The sequence below is a fragment of the Pteropus alecto genome, unplaced genomic scaffold (genome assembly GCF_000325575.1).
Source record: "Pteropus alecto unplaced genomic scaffold, ASM32557v1 scaffold7, whole genome shotgun sequence".
In the NCBI taxonomy this organism is placed as follows: domain Eukaryota; kingdom Metazoa; phylum Chordata; class Mammalia; order Chiroptera; family Pteropodidae; genus Pteropus; species Pteropus alecto.
The window spans coordinates 16,979,305-17,005,027 of NW_006494614.1; the positions used below are offsets into that span (position 1 = coordinate 16,979,305).

The window sequence follows — 25,723 nt, forward strand, 5'->3', positions numbered from 1 at the left end:
TTTGATGAAAATTTAACGAGTTGAGATGTGCTATAATATAAAATATACACTGATTTTTAAGATTTAGTATAAAAAAGAATATAAAATACCCATTAATTATTTAAAAAATATTGATTACATGGTGAAATGATACTTTGGATATACTAGGTTAAATAAAATATTAAACAGTTTCATTTGTTTCTTTTTTTAGTTTTTACTTTTTACTTCTTTAAAATATGTCTACTAGGAGATTTTAAATTACCTGTGTGGCTTGAGTTGTATTTGTATTGGAGAGGGCTGGTATAATCAAGCCCTGGTGAGGAGGGTCTGGTCCATGAGTTGTCTTTTATTTTTGGCTTCAAAATAGTATCCTAGTATATCTCATTATCCTTTTATCAGAAGTTATATGTTGCTCTTCATTCTTTCTGTTAATGTTATTAAGTATGCTAATAGCTGTGTTAATATTTCTTCCTGTAGTAGAAATATAAAAATTACTAACACATGCACTTAGATGAATTAAGTATACAAGTGTGCACATACCATATTTATTTCCAAAGAGTATTTCCCATAGTGAGTTTTTAAAAATAGAAAGTAGACATAAGTATTCTGTGGGACTATATTCAAGGACTGACAGATTGGGAGAAACATTTTATATATTATACAGTATATATACATATAGTAAACAAGTATAAAACTGACAAAAAAGATACAAACAATATATTTTGGTTAGAATTTCAGAGATGTTTTTTTTTCTTCTCTTTCCCCTTTACTTCAAAGTTTATAAAGACTTTTGAAGCAGCATGTATTGTTGCACTTTTGATTTTTTGTTGTACAGTTAAAGAACTTGAGAGTCTGGATGACTGGGGATCATCTATTTGTCCTTCCCATTCTTTCGTTTCTTCTTCTTTGATTAATAAAGGTTTTCCTAGAGTTTGGCCAACAAGGTTACAGACTTCTTGCGCTTTGCGCCATGCATTCTCAACAGCAACAAGACAGGCTTGCCGTCTTAGGAATTAAATGCAGAGATTATTAATGTGACATTCAATGAACTGTAATACTGAATAGTTTTAATTAATTGATAATTTAGTTAAAGATGTGCTTAACTCACCGAAGATTCTCAATGGAACCTGGAGTATGATAGAACTGGGGTTGGCTGATGACAACAGAGCTATCTAGCTTTTCAACGAGAAAGTTACAAATAGTTTGCATTTTTCCAAATTCAGTAAATGTAATGCAGACCTGTAAATGAAATGACACTTGAAATTATTTTCATCCCTGATGCATTATTTCAAAATTTCCTCTAAACGTGAGTAAAAAAGTAAATCCATAGTACAATGTAATTTTGTAGTATGTAACAGATATGAAAAGCCTACTTATAAGTAAATTATTTTGTTATTAAACTTTGCTTATGAATTTATAATTTATCCAACAGTAACTTGAGTATTTTAAAATATATTTTAAACCAATCAGAGACTTTTTTTAATGAAAGAGAATTGGAGAGTTTCTTCTTAAACTTTATTATTTGGCTAATTTCTAACGCTGATAAATTTTTCATGAGTTGTTAGCCAAATCTATGCCATTAGCTTTCTGATTAGTAGTAATTACACCATATTTCACTGCTCTTAGTGAAGTATGTTTCTTTTTCCAATAGTTATTTTCAGATCTATATATGGATACTCAGCTATTTCATTATGTCCTCTGCCCTTTAATATGTGGGATCAGTCCTTATACTCAGCAATACTTTAAAATTGTAGTCTTAAAACTTTTTATAGAAGACTAAACCTTTCTTCTAAGGAAACTTTATACAAGCTCAATATGTAAAACAAAAAAATACAGGTACTGGTGAGTAGGCTGGAATAGCAAAGAGAAAGCAAGGGGTGAGGTGACCTCCTGAGTCATCTTATACAATGCAGAACAGTTGCCTTTAATCATAAATGTTATCCAGTGAAGACTAATGTTCTGTCTGGTTTCAATGCTAAGTAAATAATGTATTTTATAATCAGTTTGTCAATTTCTATTTTTAAAAAAGCTGACAGATTTTGATTAGGATTGCAATAAATCTATATATAGATAATTAAGGAAGGACTGATATCTTAATGATACTGAGTTTTCCAAATCACCAACAAGGTATGTTTCTCCATTTATTTAGGTCTTCTTTAATTTCTCTTAGCAATAATTTGTAGTTTCCAGTGTACTCGTCTTTCAGATTTTTGAAATCAGATTTATCCCTAGGTATTTTATATTTTTGCTGCTTATTCTTAATAGTTTTCTTGTAGGTTCCATCAGATTTTCTACATAGATGGTCATGACTTTTACTTCTTACTTTCCAATCTAGATGCTTTTTATTTCTTTATCTTGCCTGACTATGCTAGCTAGAAAACTTCCAGTACAATGCTGAATAGAAGTTTGTCTTGTTCCTGATTTTAGGCACAAAGCATTTTTGTTTAACCATTAAATATGATATTAGCTGTAGATTTTCCATAGGTTCCCTTTATCAGTTTGAGGAAGTTCCATATTATTCTTAGTTTGCTGAGAATTTTTATCAGGACTAGGTGTTGGATTTTTATTTCTGCATCTACTGATATGATTACATGGTGTTTCTTCTTTATTAATGTAGTAAATTAGATTGGCCAATTTAAGAATGTTAAACCAATCTTTAATTCCTGGAATGAACCATACTTGGTCATTATGTATTATTCATTTTATATATAACTGGATTTCACTTGCTAAATTTTGTGTATAACTTTTGCACATATGTTTACAATGGATATTAGTCTGTAGTTTTCCTTGCTTGTAATTTGTTTTTCCTGATCCCAAATTATGAGTTGGGAAGTATTCCTTCCTTTTCATTTTCTGGAAAAGTTTGTATAGAATTGGCATTATTTCTCTCTTGCATTTATGTACTTTCTAATTTATCTTTCAATTTATCCTTTGACCCATGAGTTATTGAGAAGTATGCTATTTAAATTATAAATATTTGGGGGATTTTCCTGAGACCTTTCTGTTATTGGTTTCTAATTTAATCATACCTTTCTGTTATTGGTTTCTAATTTAATTTGAATCATATGATTCGAATACTTTTAAATTAATCAAGACTTGTGTTATGACCCAGAATATAGTCTATCTTGGCAAATGTTCTCTGTACACTTGCAAGGAATATATAGTTTGCTGTTGTTGGAATGAGCGTCAAGCATATCAAACTGGCTGATAGTGTTATTCAAATCTTTTATATTCTTACTGATTTGCTATCTGATTTCATTAATTATTAAGAAAGGAATATTGAAAGCTCCAACTAAAACTGTAGACTTATTTATTTCTTTTCAGTTCTATCATTTTTGTCTTAAGTATTTTGAAGCTTTGATTAAATGCATATGTATTTAGGATTGTTACGTTCTCTTGATTAGCCCCTTTATCACTATAAAATCATCTTCATCTGTGGTAATAGTATTTGCTTTGAAATCTACTTTGTCTGATAACTATCATAGCCACTCCAGCTTCCTTTTAATTCATGTTAGCATGGTATGTCTACCCATCTTATTATTTTTTTAAAATCAAGTTTATTAAGGTATAATCTTAAATGCAGTAAAGTATACTCTTTTTACTCTATGTCCTATGAAATTTGACAGGTGCATTAAGTCATGCAGCCACCATTATGATGAGGCCCATCAGTCTCCCCCATACCTCTGTGCTCCCCCATCCCAGTATTTTTTTTAACTTTATTTTTTAGAGCAGGTTTAGGCACATAGCAAAACAGAGAAGTGCAGAGATTTTCTATATGGTCCCTTTTTCCACACATGCATTGCCACCCCCACATCATAATCAACATTCGCCATCAGAATGGTACATTTATTGCAATATATGAACCTACAATGATACATCATAATGACTCAAAGTCCATAGTTTACATTAGGGTTCACTCTTGGTGTTTTATATTCAATGTGTTTAGACAAATGTATAATGACATGTGTCTATCATTATATCATTATAGTATCATAGAGTATTTTCACTGTCCTAAAATTCCTCTGTGTTCCCTTTATTCATATCACTCTCCCTGCTAAACCCTGGCAGGCACTGATCCTTTTACTCTCTCTATAGTTTTGCCTTTTCCAGAATATCATATAGTTGTAGTCATACATATGTAGCCTTTTCGGATTACATCTTTAACTTAGTGATAGGCATTTAAGGTTCCTCCCTGTTTTCATGGCTTTGTACCTCATTTCTATTTAGTGCTGAATAATATTCCATTTTCTGGATGTATCATTGTTTATCCACTCACCTACTGAAGGACATCTTGGTTGCTTCCAATTTAGCAATTATGAATATAGTTGCTATAAATATTCCTGTGTAGGTTTCTATGTGAACATTAACTTTCAACTCCTTTGGGTAAATACCAAGGAGCACGACTGCTGGATGATATAGTAGGTGTATGTTTAGTTTTATAAGAACCTTTATCTTCCAAAATAGTTGTACCATTTTGCTTTCCCACCAAGAATAAATGAAGAGTCCCTATTCTGCATGTTGTCAGTGTTTCAGATTTTGGTCATTCTAATAGGTGTGTAGTGAATTTGCAATTGCCTAGTAACATATGATGTGGAACATCTTTTTATATGCTTACTTGCCATCTATATATCTTCTTTAGTGAGGCATCTGTTAAGGTTGTGGCTCATTTGTATATAGAGTTATTTTCTAATTGTTGAGTTTTAAGAGTTCTTTCTATATTTTAGATAAGTCTGTGTTTTATGAATAAGTGTGTTTTATGAATATTTTCTCCAACTCTGTGGTTTGTCTTATCATTCTATTGACATTGACATTGTCTTTCACAGAGCGGCTTTTAATTTTAATGAAGTCTGGCTTGTCAACGATTTCTTTCATGAACCATGCCATTCTGTATCTAAAAAGTCACTGTGACACTCAAGATCACCTAGGTTTTCTCCTGTGTTATCTTCTAGGAGTTGTATAGTTTTGTGTTTTACCATTAGCTCTACGATGCATTTCGAGTTAATTTTTTGAAGGATGTAAGGTCTGTATCTAGATTCATTTATTTTTGCATATAGATTTATAGTTGTTCCAGCACCAGTTGAAAAGACTATCTTTGCCCCATTGTACTGCAGCTTTCTCAAAGATCAGTTGACTATATGGGAGTCTACTTCTTAGCTCTCTATTCTTTTCCTGTGATCTATTTTTCTGTTATTCAAACAATACTACACAGTCTTTTTTTTTGTAGCTTTATAAGTCTTGAAGTCAGGTAGTGTCACTCCTCCAACTTTGTTCTTCTTCTTCAGTACTGTGTTGACCTCTCTGGATCTTTCGTGTCTTCATATAAACTTGAATCATTTTTTTTATATCCTGAAAATAACTTGCTAGGGTTTTGATAGGGATTTCATCTGTATATCTACTTGGGAAGAACTGACATCTTGATCATATTGAATTTTCCTATCCATGAACATGGAACTTATGTCCATTATTTAGTTCTTTGATTTAGATCATCAGAGTTTCAGTTTCCTCCTATAGATCTTGTACATATGTTGTTAGATTTATACCTAAGTATTTCATATTTTGGGGTGCTACAAAAAATTGTGTTTTTAATTTGAAATTCTACTTGTTCATTGCTGATATATAGGAAATAATATTTGAAGGTTTTTGCCTATATGTTCATGAGAGATATTGGTCTGTAGTTTTCTTATCCTGTATTTCCACAGGATCTGTAGTGATGTTTCCTTTTTCAGTTCTCATATTAGTAATTTATCCCCTCCCCCCTTGCACTCAGGTCCAATACTTGAATGAGTTGTTTTGACATAGAATCCTAATTGGTGTATTGGTATGGACTGAATGTTTGTATCTCCCCAGAGCGCATATGTTGAAGCCCTAACCCGCAATGTGACTGTATTTGGAGATTGGGCCTTTCTGGAGGTAATTAAGGTTAAATGTGGTCATAAGGGTTGAGCCCTGATCTATTAAGATTAGCATCTATATAAGAAGAGACACCAGAAAGCTTGCTTGCATCTACCATGTAAGGACCCAGTGAGAACGTAGTCATTTGGAATCCAGAAAGAGAGCTCTCATCAGAAACCAACCATGCTGCCATCTTGTTCTCAGACTTCCAGACTCCAGAGCTGTGAGAAAATAAATTTCTGTTGTTTAAGCCATCCAGTGTGTGGTATTTTGTTATGGCAGCTCACGTACAATAATACAGGTACCAATATCCATCACTCCCCCTCTTTTTTAATGATAGAACCCACAAGTTGTAGCTGGGCATTGGCACCTGACTACATGTCTAAGTTTCCCTTGCAGCTAAGTGTAGCTGAGTTCTGGCTAAAGAATGGTAAGTAGCAGTGATGAGTCAAGCCTTTAAAAGGAATGGGTTTGTTCCCCTTTCTTTTCTCCTTTCCCACTTTGTAAGATCCAAACATAGTATGATGATGGGAACTGGAGTAGTCACGTAAGATAATGATATAGAAGCTATGGGTTAAGATGCAGAGCTGACTTGCTATCACTGCGCTGACTGCCTATGGCTGTTAAAAGAAAGACAAATTCATATCCTGTTTAAGCCACTGTGTTTTTTGGACCTATTTGTTATAACAGCTTAGACGGTTCCCTAATTCAAATATTTATTTTTACTATATTTTATTAACTATATATTTCAGGTATGGTCTGACATAACATGTACATATTCTTATTTCATCAACGATTTCAAATTTCTTAAAACTCATTCTTTCAGATGGGGCTCTTCCAGCCATTAATAGCAAATCAGCAGTAGCAGTAACAGTCAAGAGTGTTTCACCTTGGTCCTTACCAGCTACAGCTTTAAAGTCTACCTTTATATTTGAGGTAGCAAAATCAACTGGGGGTAATTATTAAAATCTTCAATAACCAACTTCACACTCTAACAGTATTTATTCATCCTTAACATTGTGACCAACTATAGATCCTCAACTCTGTTAAAGTCTTAGGAAAGAGAATAAAGAGATAAATAACTCAAATGGTTGGTCTATTTAATAGGAGTCAGAACTAGCACCTAATTTTTAAAAAGGCAAGAATAAAGAACAAATGTGTCCCTACACAACTTTAAAACTATCTTTGAGTCTCATGAAATTGTATGAAGTGGTCTTACAGTTAGTTTATCAAGCAGTGCCTTAACTATGAATATCATATAGATGGTAGACAGTGGTCTCTTTTTTTCCTCAAATATATCTCCTCAAAATTGCGATATAAATAGGTTGCACTTGGGATTAAAAAGTGGGAAAGGGAACTGATCTAAAAGCAAGAATAAAAGAAATCCTCTTTAAAAAGTGGTATTTACCTCTAGGTATGCATCTAAGAAAATTTATATAAATATGCCTACTTTCCTATGAAACATGCTGAATCTTTTTATGCATCCTTAGTATTCTTTGCTAAAGAAAAGTGTATATGGGAAGGAGGACTGTGAAAACTACTAAGCAAGCTACAAAAAAGATACTAGTTCTTCTCCACTTCCTCCCACCCCAAAGTCATTTGAGGTAAATCTATTCCCAAAGAATCAGATTTAATATGTTGTGCTTGCTTGCTCTACTTCTGTAAATAACAGGAAAAGCTAACTGTTGAGATCCGCTCAGTAGCTGCAAATGAGATTTCCTTTGTCCTGCATCCCTCTTACTATTACTTAAAGTCAGTAGATGTAGCTTTCAGAATACATATACATTGATAACAACTATCATCTCTTTGGCCTCATCCCAATCAGTGCCCTGAACTTAGGCTTTTAAATTCAGCATTCTGGTTGTAGTCAATACATAGCTATATAGAAATCGAAGTTAATGAGGCAGAGTCACTTCAATAAAGATGTGTTGCATCACAACTTTTAAAGGGAGATATACAGGATAAAAATCTTTTACCATATCTAACACATGGAAGATAAAACTTTGAGGATAAATTTATGTGTCATATTCATAATTATATTTCATAAAGGTAAAAAATTGTGATTACGATTGTATGTGTACATATACATACATATATTTACACACTACCTGTACTGGCTGTATTAAATTACAAAACAGTTTGATATTATCATATAAATCCTTCACATCTCTGGCCTGGAAGAATCCCCATTAGTTTAGAATTTCAGGACTAAAGAAACTGAATTCCAAAATAGGTGAGATTTTAAATGCTTTTAATGCATTTATCTCCTGGATAAATCAAATCTCAGCTATTAAAAAGTTCTGCAAATGAGACTTCTGAATTACTATTGCTAATCTAAATTACCATAAAGAATCAGGCTAAAAACCTCTCTAAAAATACTTCTAGTTCTGATTTTAAAAAAAAGACAAGTTGATAAAATTGAACAAACTAGTCTAGTGGGCTAGATACCTTTCAATTCCAGGCAAGATTCTAGAACAAATTATTTTAAAATTTATAAGAAATAAGGAAAGAAAAAAGATTTCTAGGAGAAGAAAAGAAGATAGGGCCTTTTGTTTCATTTTGCTCCCTTGCCGTTGGCCTCAAGCACTTTGCATGTTTTCTCTGCTATTTTCACAACCTATTTTTTCTTTCCTCATCAGTCTCATTGGCTTCCTTGTTCCTAACTGTCTCTGAAGGAAAGTATACAGGGCTGTCTCATTTTAATGGTCCTCCAGGTAGGTATTCAGGGAATAATAAAATAAGGACATAAGAATTCAAGATTAAAATCTTGTAAGGTCCTTAATCATATATTGACTCTACTTAGTTTCTTGCTGAGATGTTAAGTAGAAAACCCATCTGACTTCTAACTTTGTTTTTATTTCAGAGAGTGAAGTTTACTAATTCCATACTCTTTTTAATCTCGACCATTGCCAAATTATTTCTGTCCAAAGGCCAATATATTGAGCGTGTAAATTTGAGATAATTAAGAACAAGTCATGATATACTCTAAATTTGATTTCCTAGTTGGTAAGTTACCAGAGAAATATTATGGTCATAGGGGGTTTATATATTACCTAGATATTTAGACAAGTCCTAAGATATACTGACATTAGTCTGTATGGCAACATTGTTGCTTAGGATCATAGTTGATTAATGCTACTCAATATTTTTATTAAATGGATGGGTACACTGATGATCAAATCAGCAGGTGACATAGAGCTTGTAGGACTGAAAATAAATACTGCTTGATAAAATCAAGACCTCAAAAGATTTAAAAATATAGATCAAATCTAGTTGTCACAATTTTCCAGAGACATATGTAACATCCCATACTTCATTTAAAAACAGCAATAACAGGAGAAATATGATTTAAAAGCAGCATGTGAAAAAGACACTTTTTTAATTTTATTTTTTTTAGGCAAGGCAACCCTTGGTTGACCTCACAGATTGCAAGGACCTTGTAAGCTTACAATCCCTTATTTTTTTATTTTTTACTCCTATAGCACCTGGTCTTCCTAGGTGGTCTCCCATCCAAGTACTAACTAGGCCTGACCCTGCTTAGCTTCCAAGATCAGATGGGACTGGGCTTGTTCAGGGTACCATGGCTATGGATGAAAGACACTTTTTAAAGTTGTAATTACTGATTATGATTGTTAAGCTTAACAGAAGGGAACAATGTGATATACATGCCAAAAAGTTCAGTCTTATGTGTGTTATTGGAAACATTCCAAAATAAGGAAGATGGTCATCTTTCTCTCATACGGACTGGCTCAATCATAATTAGGATGCTGTAGTTGTAGATGCTTTATGAGAATATTTGTTAACTAAAGTGTTTGTCATATAAGAAATGGCCAAAGAAACAGGAGATTCTTACCCCTGGAGAATAAAACAGCTAGAATATGGTACTGAACTTCAAGTATGTACTTCAAGAAAGACGTATTAGTCTTGTTTTGTTCTTGAAGAGGTATACTATTAATAATAGATGAGTACTAGCGAGTCAATACTGGTTTAATGTTAGAAAATTTTGTATTAATTAGATGTCAGAATGGAATGAGCCTTTTATATACATGCCTATCGATGTATAAAATATTTCACAACTAAAAGGAGTTTATGAAGATTATATGAGATAATGTATAGAAAACACCTGACACATTTCAAACATGCAAGGAAAGGAGGGGGAGAACTGGTTATATACTTTCTATTCAGAAGACATTTACTGGATGAGTCTTACATCCCAGTCTTTTAAAATCTGTCCTAACACTGAGATTATGACAAGAAAACAACATGAGAAGCAGAAGGAATAGAGAGTTAGGGATTGTAAAGCCAAGGTTTTATTCCAACTCCCTCCTCACATATACCACCACTCATCAACTCTTAAAGAAGTCACTTAGTAATTTCTAACTTTCAATATTCTTATCTTTAAAATAAGGAGAAGCAGCAAAGCAGGTGAAAGGTTAGATAAAGAATCTATAGTGCCTTGCAGGATGAAAATTTCAACTATTACATGAAAAGTAATGTTCTACCATGTAGTCTTAGTCTATATATTTAACTGTCCTTGAGACTATTGGTGTATGTAAGACATGAGGTTTTTGTGTTTATTACATCCACAGCCATAAAGCCACACATTGTTCTTTATGTACAGGTTAGCATACTTTGTACCTTGTGACCCCACCATCCTGGTTCCCATTGACTGCTGATGCTGACCAAGGGCAATCATGTAATGGATTGTGTGGTACAAGAGCTCTGATTACCAGAGAGCCCTATACAAAATATAATCAGATTCTGATTAAGAAATTGAAGACATTAAAAAGGTAAGTACAGTAGAAGGAAGAGGAGCAGAGTTTAGCCAAGTCCTCATTTAGTCATGTCTCATAACAAAACAAGAAGTGTTGATTCACTTTCTGTACCTGTAGGATAGTCCCTATAACTCCGTCTGAAAAATGTTCCAGTTTTCCATGAAGCCTGGCTGTGTGTCTGCTGAGACTGTTCCTTTTCCCCCTTACTTCCTGGTGTACTCTCACAATAGCTAAGTTAACCTGAGCCTATCTATGTTCACTACAAACTGAAGTCCTAACGGGTAACAACTACTGGAGGAGTGCTAGAGTAACTCCCTACTTTTGACCTCTATAATATGGAATCTTACCAGACTGTTCTTTATCCTGTTTCAAAAGGTATTTTTTGGTCCCCACTAGTACAAAATAACTTTTGCCAAATGGATCCCTAAAATCATCATAAGTAATTTTTAAATTCCTTGAGATAGTAAGGTTTTAAATGGAGAAGTTAGAAAACTGCTTCAGTAATTATTGGGGTAACAGTGTACTATGGAAATTATTGTCTGAAGAGATAAGCCAGGATTCTAATATCCATTCTAATTCCTGTAATATGATCTTTGAGACATCTGAGCCTAAGTGATCTGAGGCTAAGGTCACATACTTAAAATTAGAAAAATAATATATTATCTGCCTGAAGGTATGACTAGGAGATTTCTTCAGGTAATTTTCACTTGTAAAGACAAAGATTCTCTGACCAGATAAACAAGATTCCACTCTAATCCCATTCTTGTTTGTTTCCTGTGGCAAGGTGGCTGCATGGACCAAGCATATATATGCCAATGTACTCGGAATCAGAAGCAGATAGCAGTCCTGTAACCTAACCACAACTATAACATACTCTGATTTCATAAAATCCTGATCACAAAATCTTTAAAATAAGTAAAAAGTATAGGCAGTTGTAGGAACTAAACGTTATTGAGTGTACAAAAAATATTTTGTTCTTTTCAATTTGTGCCAAGGTTGAGAAGTTTATATTTTTAAATAAACCTTAACTTCTCACAATAAAATTGCATTGTGAAACAAAAGAATGTTGCAAAGTGTTTCAGTCCTTTATGTTATGACTTTCTTAATTTGCTTTTTATCAAAGAAGAAATTCTCTTCTGTAGTGTTTTATGCTTACTATGTAAATGATGACATTACTAAAATTTCATTCAGGTGACAACTACTACTGCCCCCTTGCTATTTTTATTCCATTTCGAATCAATTGCTCTTAAATCTCATTAATTTTAAAAAGCTCAGATATAGAACACAAAAATGATTCTGAGAAAAAAAAATCTTTTATCAATACCATGAGCATTTCTCCTATATATTTCAATTCAAGAATAAAATTAAATGCAAATTGTCCTCACAAAGTCATGCTGTTTCCAATTATTTGTTTAGATAAATACATACCTCTGCTTCCATGTGATAAGCATTTTCCACTCTTCTAAAATCCTTTGTCACAGTTACATTTTCTGCCTGAAACAGAAAGTACAAAGTTATAATTACCTAATGTTTGGCTACTAAATAGAATTATGGTAAAACAAAATAGAAATCTGAACTTATTAAAATCAGAATGACAAAGTATGCAGAAAGAACTGGTTTGCCTGATGTTTTAAAACTTTCCTAAAAGTAACATAGCATAAATTTAGAAGCCTACAAAGTTGCTGAAAATTTCATTGTTGTTGAATCAGTAGTAATTTTTAATTAGTTTGTACAAAAAGTATGAACTTAGGGTGATATATATATGAGGAATTATTTGTTTATAAAACATTCTGAATGGTATAGGAATATTAAGAGTTTTAAAAAGTTTAATTTATAAATAACTTAATACAAATTTACTGAATACCTATATAGTATGCAACTTTGGGCAAGTTACCCAACTTTTTGAGCCTTAGTTTCTGAATTTATAAAATTAAGTTAATACCATGACACAGAATTGTTTTGAGAATTTAATGATAGGGTGTATATAAAGTGCTCGACATAGAGAAGGCACTCAAATGTAGTTGCTAAGCTATTATGATATGAAAGTTTCCTAAAATACTGGCCTCAGACCAGTATGTTTTTAGAAAATACTAATGCATTCTGGATCTCTGGGTAAATACAGGGTACACAAGTCTGATAAAAATATTAAATTTCTCATTTACTTTTCAAAAAAGTTTTAAAATTTAATGGAGACAGAAAGAACTTTTATTTCATGAAAGTTTTGTATCTTTCAAATTATATGCTAAAACCATAATGCCCAATATTGATTTAATTATATTATTTTGTATGGGATTTAGCTACATCTGAATTTTAAGATATAAACTAATTTCAAGCATTTTATATTATCCAGAAAAATCCTAAACAGTTATAACCTGAAAATTTGAACTGAAGTTCCAATTATAGCTCTAATGTCTGTCATTCTCATGAAAATATTAATGCATTTGTATGATAAAGGTAAAATCTGCTCATTGTAGAAAATTTAGAATACAGATAAATATAAAATGATATTGTATATATTGCTTATAATCAGCTTTATTTGCTTTATTAACATGAAACTTTTCTGTTAATATTTCTTATGACATGTAAACATATCTTGTGTTTTTTGGATGTCTTTTTTCATTTTTTTCTCTGCTTCACTTGATAAATACATATAAAACTTCTGACTGAAAAATCATTAGAGAAATAATTTTAGAAAATGTAGCTGGAATCTTATTGTTACATTTAATAGTGTTATTGTTTTTATTAAAAATAATATGCTAATTAAAGAAAAATCTAATACTAGAGAAAAAAAGGTAATGTCTCCAAACCCCATTATTGTTAATATTTTAGTAAATATTTTACTGTACACATAACCATATCAAGAGCTATGTATGGACTTTTGCATAAATGAAATTCTACATGCTGTTCTGTAACCTACATTAAATGATATTTTTTTAATTTTAGAATAATTTTAAGTTTACAGAAACATTGCCAAGATAGTAGAGAGAATTCCTGTATACCTTTGTTTCAGATATCTCTGATGTTATCATCTTATATTACCATGGCACATCTCTCAGAACTAAAAAACAATATTAGTATATTAACTACAAACTTTATTTGGATTTCACCTGTTGTTCTATTAATGTTCTTTGAATATTCCAGGATCCAATCCATGATACCACATTGCATTAAGTCATCATGTTTCCCTAGTCTCCTCTGGTCTATGATAGTTTCTCAGTGTTCCCTTGTTTTTTATAACCTTGAAAATTCTGGTCGAGTATTTTGCAGGATGTCTCTCAATTTGGGTTTGTATGATGGTGTTTTCTCAGGATTAGATCAGAGTGACAGGTTTTAGTTAAGACTACCACAGAAGCGAAGTGCCTTTCTTATCACATGTCACGGGCTAGGGTACATGATATCCAGATGACATTAACCTTGATCACTTGGTTAAGGTAGTGTCTGCCACTTTACAGTTACTATTTTTCCGTTTTCATGCTTTGTTCATGGAAGGCAAGTCACTAAGTCTAGCCCACATTCACTCAATAAATGTTACATTGTTCATTTTGTTGCTCAAATTTTCCTGGCTTTGGCAATTGGGAATTCTTTCAGGTTAGCGATTTCCCTTTAATATATCCCCATCTTTTTATTTTTTGAGCACTTCCTTACTTTATGATACAGGATTCTGCAGGCTCATGTTGGTTTCTTTGCCAGCCCTAGAATCAGCTATTTCTCCAAGAAGCTTAGTATCTTCTGTTTGAGATTGGTATTTAGAACCAAGATCTGGGTGTTGAGACTGCTCATTGTTACTGGAGTGTCATTCCCTGTAGGCCTTCTCAGTGGACAGTTTAATATATACATGTATACAAACTCAAGTATACACATAGCTCTACAAACGTTTCAGTACCTACCAATCTGCATATATACTAAGCTAAATATGAGTTTCCAACTCTAATTTGGAACCACATAGTTCATTCTAACCATCCTTTTGTATCTGTAACTTCTCTCTCCAATAGTGAGAAATCTGGCCCCCGTCACTCACCAACCACTTGTGTGTAAAACAAGTATCCCCTTGGAAAATAATTACCAACTAGAGTGTTTGTTTATCTTTTCATCTTTATCCTTAGTTTCCGGTCAAAACACCATTTTTGAAAGTTACTTAGGACACTCTTCTCCTCCCCTTCCCCCTGTTCAGTGTAGTTGTATCATTCATTTGTAATAGCGTCAGGTTCATTTGTCATGGTATGGTTTCTGCCCTGGGATTGAACCTCATTTTGATGCCCTCCCCGCATTTGCATGCATTAATGTATGTTCACTCTTTGTGATTTACAGCTCTCTGGGTTCTGACATATGCATAGGCATGTATTCATCATCCCAGTGCCACAAATAATAGTTCTTTCACCTGAGAAATTCCTCTGTGCATCCCTTTTATAGTGTGCCAACCTATCCAACAGTCACTGTCAATGATTTTTTTTCTGTCCCTACAGCTTCTCCTTTTCCAGATGTCACATGAATGGATCATAAATTTAGGTCTGGCTTCTTTCATTTATGATATGTATTTAAGATTCGTCCATGTTGTTCTGTGGAGCAATAGCTTGTACCTTTTTATTGACGAATAATATTCCAATGCATGGATGTATTATCCATTCCCCTGTTGAAGACATCTTGGTTACTTCCAGTTTTAGCAATTTGTGAATAAAGCCACTATAAGCATCATGTGAAAATTATGTAAACGTCAGTTTTCAATTCTCTTGTGTGTCTGAATGGTTCCTACATTTGACTTTATAAGAAACTGTAAGACTGTCTTCCAAAATGGCTGTACCATTTTGCAATCTCACCAACATTGAATTGAAATTTGTTGCTTTACATTTTTGCCAGCATTTGCTATCATCAGTGATATTGGATTTTGGCCATTCTGAAAGCTGCTTAGTGATATCTCATGGTTTAAATTTTTATTTCCCTAATGACAAATAATGTTGAGCATCTTTTCATATATTTGCCATCTGTATATATTCTTTAGTGAACTATCTGTTCAGATAGTTTGTGATTTTTAATTGAGCTGCTTATTTATTTATTGTTGAATTGAGTTCTTTATATATTCTTGATACAATTCCTTTATCAGATATGTGATATACAAATATTTTCTCCCAGTCTGTGGAATGTCTTTTTCAAAAGACTATTTTTTCTGAGCAGTTTTGTGTTCAGAGAAGAATTAAATGGAAAGTACAGATTTCCCATGTACCCTGTTTCCATACATGCATAGCCTTCACCATTCAACACCTCCACTATAATGGTACATTGGTTCCATATGATGAACCTACACTCACACATCATGATCACCCAAAGTTCATAATTTATATTAGGGTTCACTCTTGGTGTTCTATATTCTGTGAGTTTGGACAAATGTATGACATGTATCTATAATTCCTGAATCATATAGAGGATTTTTACTGCCCTAAAAATCCTCTGTGCCGTACCTATTCATCCTTCTCTCTCTCCCAACCCCTGATCTTTTTACCATCTTCATAGTTTGCCTTTTCCAGAATGTCATAGTTGAAACATTACAGTACATAGCTTTTTCAGATAGACTTCTTTCACTTTGTAATATCCATTTAAGTTTCATCCATACCTTTTCATGGCTTGATAGCTCACTTCATTTTAGCAGTGAATAATATTCCATTGTCTGGAGGTACAGCAATTTGTTAATCTATTCACCATCTGAAGGACATCTTGGTTGCTTCCAAGTTTTGGCAATTGGATTGTCTTTTCCTTTTCTTAACAATGTTTTTTTTTTTTTTTTGCAAAGCAAAAGTTTTTCATTTAGATAAAGTCCAATTTATCTTATTGTTTTTTCATGGATTGTGCTTTTGGTAATATATCTAAAAACTTATCTTCAAACCCAATGTTACACAGATTTTTCTCCTTAATGTGTTATTTTTAGGTCTATGATCCATTTTGAACCATTTTTGTAAAAAGTATGAGTTATATAGTTCAAGGTTCATTTTTTGCACATGGACATTCAATTGTTACAGCATCATCTGTGGAAAAGACTCCTTTCTTTACTGACTTGCCTTTATATAATTACTGTTTTTCTCTTTGGAGAAAAAATCTTAGATGCAGTAAGATACTTATTTGGTGTAGCCCAGTGGTTCTTTTTAAGATTTTTATTTTAGCCAGTAATTCTTAAAAGAAAGTGCTGTGTAACTGAAAGCAATCTATATAAGAAGATAGTTACCTTGATTTTCAATGTAGTCAGATCTTTGATAAATTTTATAATTCTAAATAATGTTATAGGGAGTGGGGAGATAAAAATTGCCTGTTGGCGATCAGATTGGAAAATTCTAGGCAGAATGTAAACAGTGTTTTCAACAGGATACAGACAGAACCTAAGCAAAATTTCTAACTGACCTGCAACCACAAAATTGATTAACAGTTTTTCACTGCTTGATTGCTGCCCTTTACAGAAGGCAACTCTAGACCAACTGTAATCCTCTGAGTTTTCTATGATAAAAATGAATAACCAATTACTACATTGCCCCTACTTCACTGATCCTTCCTTAGAACCACTCAGCACAATTCCAAAATGTATGAGGTTCCTCTGTAACCCCTTTCTGAAACACTAAGGTCCTTTGTGATGCATTCTTCTTTGCTGCATCATGCTAAATACACTTACATTTGTTTCACTATATACATATTCCTGGTAGCGTTTGGCTGGTGGGTACCCACACAAAGCATGAGACTTTTTGCGTATTTATCTGTAGGGCAGTGGTTCTTAACTGGAGGGCAATTTTGCTCCCCAAGGGATATTTGCGAATGTTTCGAGACATATCTGATTGTCACAAGGTTTAGGGGGAGTATGCTGTGATGCAGTGAGTAGACAGAATGAACGAATGTCCCTGTGTACCAGGAACTGAGGAGGTTCCTAAGACATGGGACTTTCAGATGTAAAACTGGGACAGTCCATGGATTGTGCTTTTGGTAATATATCTAAAAACTTATCTTCAAACCCAATGTTACACAGATTTTTCTCCTTAATGTGTTATTTTTAGGTCTATGATCCATTTTGAACCATTTTTGTAAAAAGTATGAGTTATATAGTTCAAGGTTCATTTTTTGCACATGGATATTCAATTGTTACAGCATCATCTGTGGAAAAGACTCCTTTCTTTACTGACTTGCCTTTATATAATTACTGTTTTTCTCTTTGGAGAAAAAATCTTAGATGCAGTAAGATACTTATTTGGTGTAGCCCAGTGGTTCTTTTTAAGATTTTTATTTTAGCCAGTAATTCTTAAAAGAAAGTGCTGTGTAACTGAAAGCAATCTATATAAGAAGATAGTTACCTTGATTTTCAATGTAGTCAGATCTTTGATAAATTTTATAATTCTAAATAATGTTATAGGGAGTGGGGAGATAAAAATTGCCTGTTGGCGATCAGATTGGAAAATTCTAGGCAGAATGTAAACAGTGTTTTCAACAGGATACAGACAGAACCTAAGCAAAATTTCTAACTGACCTGCAACCACAAAATTGATTAACAGTTTTTCACTGCTTGATTGCTGCCCTTTACAGAAGGCAACTCTAGACCAACTGTAATCCTCTGAGTTTTCTATGATAAAAATGAATAACCAATTACTACATTGCCCCTACTTCACTGATCCTTCCTTAGAACCACTCAGCACAATTCCAAAATGTATGAGGTTCCTCTGTAACCCCTTTCTGAAACACTAAGGTCCTTTGTGATGCATTCTTCTTTGCTGCATCATGCTAAATACACTTACATTTGTTTCACTATATACATATTCCTGGTAGCGTTTGGCTGGTGGGTACCCACACAAAGCATGAGACTTTTTGCGTATTTATCTGTAGGGCAGTGGTTCTTAACTGGAGGGCAATTTTGCTCCCCAAGGGATATTTGCGAATGTTTCGAGACATATCTGATTGTCACAAGGTTTAGGGGGAGTATGCTGTGATGCAGTGAGTAGACAGAATGAACGAATGTCCCTGTGTACCAGGAACTGAGGAGGTTCCTAAGACATGGGACTTTCAGATGTAAAACTGGGACAGTCCCAGGTATACTGGGACATACTAGTCACCTTAGGAGTGGGGGCTAGGAATACAGCTAAATATTATACAATACACAGGGCAGCCCCTTGCAACTATCTAGTCCAAGATGTTACTAATAGTACTGAGACTGGGAAATCCTGCCAAACTGGGTACAAACTAGAACACATTTAAATATACCAGCCTAGTTCATTAAGTTTTCCCAATTAAGCTACTGGGAAGCTATTTCATATAAGCTATTTAATATCTAAACACAAAGGGCAGAGTTTTAAACACAAAATGGTCAATATAAGAAAAACTACTTAAATCTATGAAGGAAGCAAGGTAATATTCTCAATAGCCATAAAAAACTGTGTTATTGTAGAAATAAACTTAAAAAGTATAAACATAAAGAAAACCATAAAATTTTACAGAAAAAAATATTTGAATGGACTAGGACATAGCACTGTAAAATCAGCAATTCTCCTGAAATTAATCTATAAAAAATGCAAAATATGAACAGAAGTTTTATTTGGACTTTAGAATTTTCCACTTCTGGATTTTCTGATTGTACTCCCATGGTGTCATTTAATATGTCCCTTGCAGACAGCAAATGTTTTCAGTAGAAGGGTAATGAGGGGAGAACTTGCCCTACAAATGGCAAAATGTACTTACAAAAATGTACTTTAAACAATGTGGTACTAATACTGGAACATAATAAGGATCAAAAGAACTAGTACTATTCTAAAACTGATCGACTAATGTTTGAATATTACAAATATACTATCAGTAACATTTCAAAGAGATAGGCACAACAAGCAATATGGAATCCTAATGTCATACAATCTGTTCCTACTTTCTCTGAGCAGCAAGTAAGTGGTTCAAGGTAAGCCCTAATAGGTCTAAACCATTCAGAATGACCACATCTAACTTGCCAAAGAATTGTTAAAAAATGGGTAGAAATTCAAAGCTAAGCTAATTAGTAGATTGCATTTCTTTGTCCACAAAGAAAAGTTTAGGTTGTCCATAGAGAGTGAACTATAGGAATTTTTATTTTTATGTAGTTGCAGGAAATAAAAACTACTGTCTTTCTCTTTATTGTATAGTATGTGCTGTAAGGCTTGGATATGTTGCACCCATTTTGGTATTATACAGGAAGCTGCAGGCAAAGCCAAGAGAACTACATCAAAACAGAGCTCTGGCCACTGCATATCTGAAGTCCACATTAAAACTTGAATTTCAGGTTATGTAAACCAATAATTTTTATTTTTAAATGCAGTTTGAGATAGGTTTTTGCATATTCAGGAGAAGACAGACTTCAATAAATGATTTCAGTACAGTGACTTACCCATTAGGAGAAAACAAAACCTTTCTCTTTATACCAAAATAAATTCCAAACATGTCAAATATATAATGTACTATAAAGGGACCCTAAAGATTCCAGGAAATGTTAGTTAACGGTTTTATAGCTTTAGGCTTGGAAAGGATCCAGTAAGAATTACACCAAAGGCAAAAACATATGAAAAAGAATAATGAATTTGACTAATCTTTAACATTTTGAATGTTCAACACTGTAAACAAAGTTATATTACAAGTATGATATTGGGAAAAATTTTGCAATATGAGTTATTAATAATCTTAATTTTGAAAGTTCCCATAAATGAATAAAGAAAAGACAATAGAAAAAAGAGGAAAGTATATAAATTGGCAATTTACATGAAAAAAAGTTTAACCTCAAATGTTCAAAAAAGTAAAACAAGAAAAAACTAATAGTTTCTGACTACTGGATTTACAAAGTTAAAGGAGAAAATAATGAGCATTTTACCAAGGATATATTTCTGGTGAAGACATAATCTTCCTAGAGTGTAATTTTTCCTAAGCCTTAAAAATACATGTAAGCCAGAAATTAATGTCCAAAGAATATAATTAATAGCATGTATAAATACCTAGCAACAAGGATATTCATTTGTCACCATTTTTAGCAATGAAAAACTGAAGTCAGCTCATATGACATGTTCAATCTGTTTCTACTACTCTCTATCTTAATTTAGGCATACCCAGAAACAGACTTTTGAGACAAGGATTTGAGTATAAGCAGTTAATTTTTAAGATGATTCCAAGAAATACCATAGTGGAATGAGAAATGAATGGAGAAGGAAAGAAAGTCATTAAAGGGTATGTTGTCAAGCAATCACCACTATAGGCAACAAGAACTTATTCCTGAAAATAAACTCTGAGAACCAGGGTAGAAACATGCCTGCCTAACAGATTATCCTACCCAACGTGTGATCCTGCCCAACGGGTGAAGAATCTGGGGTCTCTTTCCATCACGTCCCTCAGCTGTTAGTTGAAAGGTGCTGAAACGGGGGGCAAAAGGTGGGGGACTGTTAATTCTTTGGCACTAACTGGCTGGCCCACTTGTAAGTAGAGTGGCTTCTTGCAGCCAGGGAAAGCTGGCAAAAAACTCACAAGCATTGGCAGATGGAACTGCATGCACATAAATGTGAAGTGGCAAGGGATACAGTGTGGGGTATCAATAGCATCTGCTACATCCTCTACTTAAAAACTCACTCAACTACTGCCAAGAACAATAAAGCAGCAACATACTATCACGGTTAAGAGTATGTATGGGTTTTGAGGTCAAATTTCTTGACTGGATCCTAAACTTTGCCACTTCCTAGCTTTGTGACCGTGGGCAAGCTACTTGCCAATAATCGCTCTGGTCCTGGGAGTTCTCATCTGTAAAATGGCAACTGAACTACCAGTCTCATATGGTGGGTCTCATTTGTAAAAGGTTTAGCAGTTTTATTATCGATAATATCCAGACTCCTCAGTATGGCAGACAAGGCTTCCTCCATGTTCCTCCTACAGCTTTCTTCAGTCTTATCTCTTGATTCCCCTCCATTTTCTCTATGTATTCCTGTGTCCTAGTCATAGTGAACTGCATAAAGTGCTTTGAAACCATATACTTCCTGCATTCTAGTGTCAAACTGGAATGCTTTCCCTTCAGCCACTCTTTAAGATTTGACACTGGTGTCACTTTCATTATGAACTTTCTGGAATTCCTCAATTGAAATGAAAATTACTTCCTTTTCTTACTCTACTGTATTATATCATGTATATACTTTCACTATAACACTTAACTATATATTTGTCTATTCCTATAATAAGACTCCTTCAGTAAAGTGCCTAAGTTTTATTCATTCTCTATTTCTGGTGCCTAGCAACATGATGGGGCATCCACTGCACATTTATCGAAAAAAATAATACAATTATGAGTAGGTAAATAATGGAGCTTACAACCTATGGGAGGAATGAACAAACCAGAGAACAAAATAATTACATATCATGTTAAGTGCTATTTAAAAATGAATAGTGGTAAGGAATGCCTAATAAATGTTTGATGGTTCAATGAGTAAATACTGCTTAAAACTTTAAAACATTTGCCCATGAAAACATGTGAAACTATATATGATCATAAAACTACATATGATCTATAATATATTTGAACTAATAGTTTATTCATTTAGTGCTTCATTTATTTTTCTTTTATTCATTCAGAAACCATTTTCTGAGTATACATTATGTGATGTGTATGACGCATAACCCCTGAATGCAAAGCAAACGAGATAAAATGGTCTCTGCTCTAAAGAGGTTTAGAATACGGAGAAGAGACAAGTAAAGCAACAACTATAATACAAAGTGATAAGGTGGAGTATGGCATGACAGGGTTAAGTTAGGAAAGGAATGCCAAGGAGGTGAATCTGCGCTGGTTCTTAAAGGAAAAAAAGTGGGAGTCTGCAAGTCAACCAGGTGAGAAAGATGTCTGGAAATGATAGTTCCAGACTATTAAGGAAATGAGTTTGGAACAAGAAGAGCCCTGTAAGCAGAGGAGTGATGTTTATAAATCAAAGATCCCAAAATTTAAAATGAACAGACTTTGTGAAGACCCATTATAATTCGTTTTGCAAATATAAATGATTTTTTGCACTAACTACTGAACAAATGCTCTAATGACTATATATGATCATTATCAAACATAACTGGGAGAGAACTGACCTTTGTATGTCTTGACTGGGACACTGAATCAATGTAATCTTAACTGTAACCTGGACATAATAATTTTTTGTTTTACATATTAGAAGTTATAGCCATGTGAGTATAGGATACATTTTATGTAAATAGCTTAAGAATTAGTTATATTATTCAAACTGTACTGAAGCACTGGTAGTTTTTTGAGGAAATACTTTTCTACATATTAAACATATTAAACTCTCTTTATTCACATTATTCCAATTAGCACTTGAATTTTTCTAAACTGTAAGATCATTCAGAGACATCTTTCCAAATGACTTTTTAAATAACTGTAAATGCAGTACAAATATATTTTCTCCTTAAAATAAATACTTGCTTTTTGGGGGTGCATCCGTTCTAACAATAAACTGTAAGCACTTTTCTGAATTCAGTGTTACCCTGGATAAAGCACTCTGGCCTTTAGAGTCCTGCTCTGCAAAAAAGGAGATAGTTGACCCATTCTATGGTTTCTAATTTTCTTTCATTCTAATTATCTGGAGCCCCCTAGCATAGTTAGAACCACCTAGATTTTGGTTTCAGGAGTCCAGCAGGTCAAATACCGCCCTGGCTGAAGCTCAGAGCAATATCTGACATCTTTATATTTGGAAAATGGGGATATAAAAACCTAACGGGGCAGTTGTACGGATTAAATAAGGCTAGTTCATTTTTTTTCTTTTTTTTTCTTAGAAGTAGGCTTAAGATAAGATTTATTTAGTGATTTGTTTCATGAACATTTCTGGTAAGTAGAGGTATTTAATAATGGGACGTCTACAATATACTGACTTAATTTTTTTTTAATTTAAAATTAAAAAATCTGGAGATAACATTTAAGTCTTTATAAAAAGAAAGAGGATTACTTCTTCCCCACCCCACACCCACATATATTACTGTTTGCAAAAATACTGAAAAACCACTCCATGCAAAGCTTTACATGGTTGGAAGGAAGCAGGCCATGCTTTTCACTTGTCAATTCCATGGTTCAGAATAAAAACAAAAAGTGATTAGTGTCTAGAACACTACTTAGGCAAGCATTTACATCTAATGTTTCAAATTTAACAATTCATTTCAAGGTTAAAAACAAAATTACTGCAGCAAATATAGCCATATAAAATCCCATTCGATTTGTAGTCTCTTATTCTACAAGTGACTGCGGCCAATAATTATTTTCATCTAGAAGAAGGATGGGGCAAAGATTCACTCTGCCAGGTCCTGGCACCCGGTAATACCAATGAGGCAGACTAAAGTGTCCCGGATGCTCAAGACCCTCCGCACCTCCATCCCTGCTCCAGGGGCCTTCGGGGCCGGACCTCGGCGATCTGGGTTTTGCGGAACGGCTCGAGCCTTCGCCCCAGCAGAGCTCTCACCTGCAGACCCTGCTGCTGGAGGCTCTGCGTGATGTAGTCCAGGCGGCGGCAAACGCTCTTCTTGACCTCGGCCGCCGCCTCCTTGGTGCTGCTGATGCGCACTGCTACCTGCGCCCGGTCGGGACTTGCAGCCACCTCCGCGGTGCCGCTTACGTGAACCTCACGAGACACTGTTTGGGCCTGTGCTGCGGAGAATGGACGGCGGAGACCGGGCAGCGTATCTTCCCCCGAGACGAGATTGTTCTCCCGGCCCCGGTCAGCCCAGGGAACCAGTTCCACGAACACCCGCGACTGAGAGGCCTGTTGCAACGACATAGTGATGGCAGCTGGGTTTCTACAGCAACTCAGAGCCGACGGCGGCCGAAGCGGCCAAAGCGCGCTAGGCATCGCTAATGTTCGGCGCAGAGCATGCCGGGAGGGGTCTGGAAGTCCCGGAGCTGCTTGAGAGTGCGAGCTACGTTTTGTGGAGAATTTTGCCGCAGCTCCTTAACAGGATGTTGGCCGAGCGAGTAGTTATAGTTTTTAACATCTTTATTTTACGGCTTTCAAAAATCTCAGTAAGCTTTGCGGCCTCCCACTCAAGGAGTTCTTTCCACGCCCACCGTCGTCTTTGGCCCTGCGCCTTGCGTACCTTGGAAAACTTTTCTGAGAAACCAGGCAGAGCCGAGTGGGATTGCTTTTATCTTTCTCCGACGCGAGTCTGTAATATTTTTTTTTTCCAGCTTTGTCGTCTCTAACTTTACCGTTCCGCTTGGTTCTCAAGAAATTTCTGTTGGGGTGAACTGCGTTTTATCAGTTTGGTTTTGGGAATTTATGAATCAAATCCAGCTTTCATCGTCTCGAAAGCCACGTTGATAATACATTTCATTGTAAAGTGCTTGCCATATGGAAAGCTGAGTGAAAATAATAGATGGCTCATAGTGATAGTAGCTAAAGCGTTGGCATGATTTTCAAGTCTCGAATATTTTCTAAAGGTCCATGGAATTGTGGCTTTGAATGTGGACAGCAGAGACTCAAGCGGTATCAGTACATTTAGCATGGACATTGCTGGCCTATACAACTTAGAGCTTGTCTATACACTTTTCTTAAGAGAACAACATAACCCTCCACCCGCTGGCCCTCATAGGCAGGTTTTCTTTCCACGAAGTATGTAAAAAAAAAAAAAAAGTAAAAAACCCCTTCTGTCCCATGAGGGAAAAGAAATTTTGAATATATATTTTTTAAAAAAATGGTAACTGTTATCTTGAAAGGAGCCTGAAAAAGTCAACTGACGATCTTCATGTACTTTCTTCTCTCTCATTTTTTCTTTTCTTTTCGATTAGTATAATAATTCAACTAAGATGGTTTACTTTCTCCCATCCTTCATTGGCTTATCACTGGGTTAAAGTAACTTTGTGTTTTGATGTTTATCATTGGCTAAAAATATAGTATTTTAATTTAAAAATGTTAAAATTTTTAAAAATAATTTGGGACACCTAAAATTATTTCTTGAATTTGGTGGGGAATTCTTTTTCCTTAAAGATAAATGTAGAACAATATACTCTCCAAAATGAATTATTGAATTAATGATGTCATAAGTAAAAAGGAGCAGTTTTATGTGTGTGTATGTAAGATATGATA

The 25,723-nt window shown here is 34.2% G+C and overlaps 1 protein-coding gene and 1 pseudogene across 1 annotated transcript; both read right to left on the reverse strand.

Annotated features, from left to right (window-relative positions):
- Positions 1–495: 495 nt before the first annotated feature.
- IRAK1BP1 (interleukin 1 receptor associated kinase 1 binding protein 1) lies at positions 496–24,945 on the reverse strand. The gene is made up of 4 exons (XM_006926367.3): positions 24,104–24,945; positions 12,075–12,140; positions 1,088–1,218; positions 496–984 (listed from the first exon to the last, which is right to left on the reverse strand). The coding sequence occupies exons 1-4, from the start codon at positions 24,488–24,490 to the stop codon at positions 714–716; spliced, it is 855 nt and encodes a 284-aa protein (XP_006926429.2). The 5' UTR covers positions 24,491–24,945; the 3' UTR covers positions 496–713.
- Positions 9,345–9,463, reverse strand: LOC112474884 (annotated as a pseudogene).
- Positions 24,946–25,723: the final 778 nt, after the last annotated feature.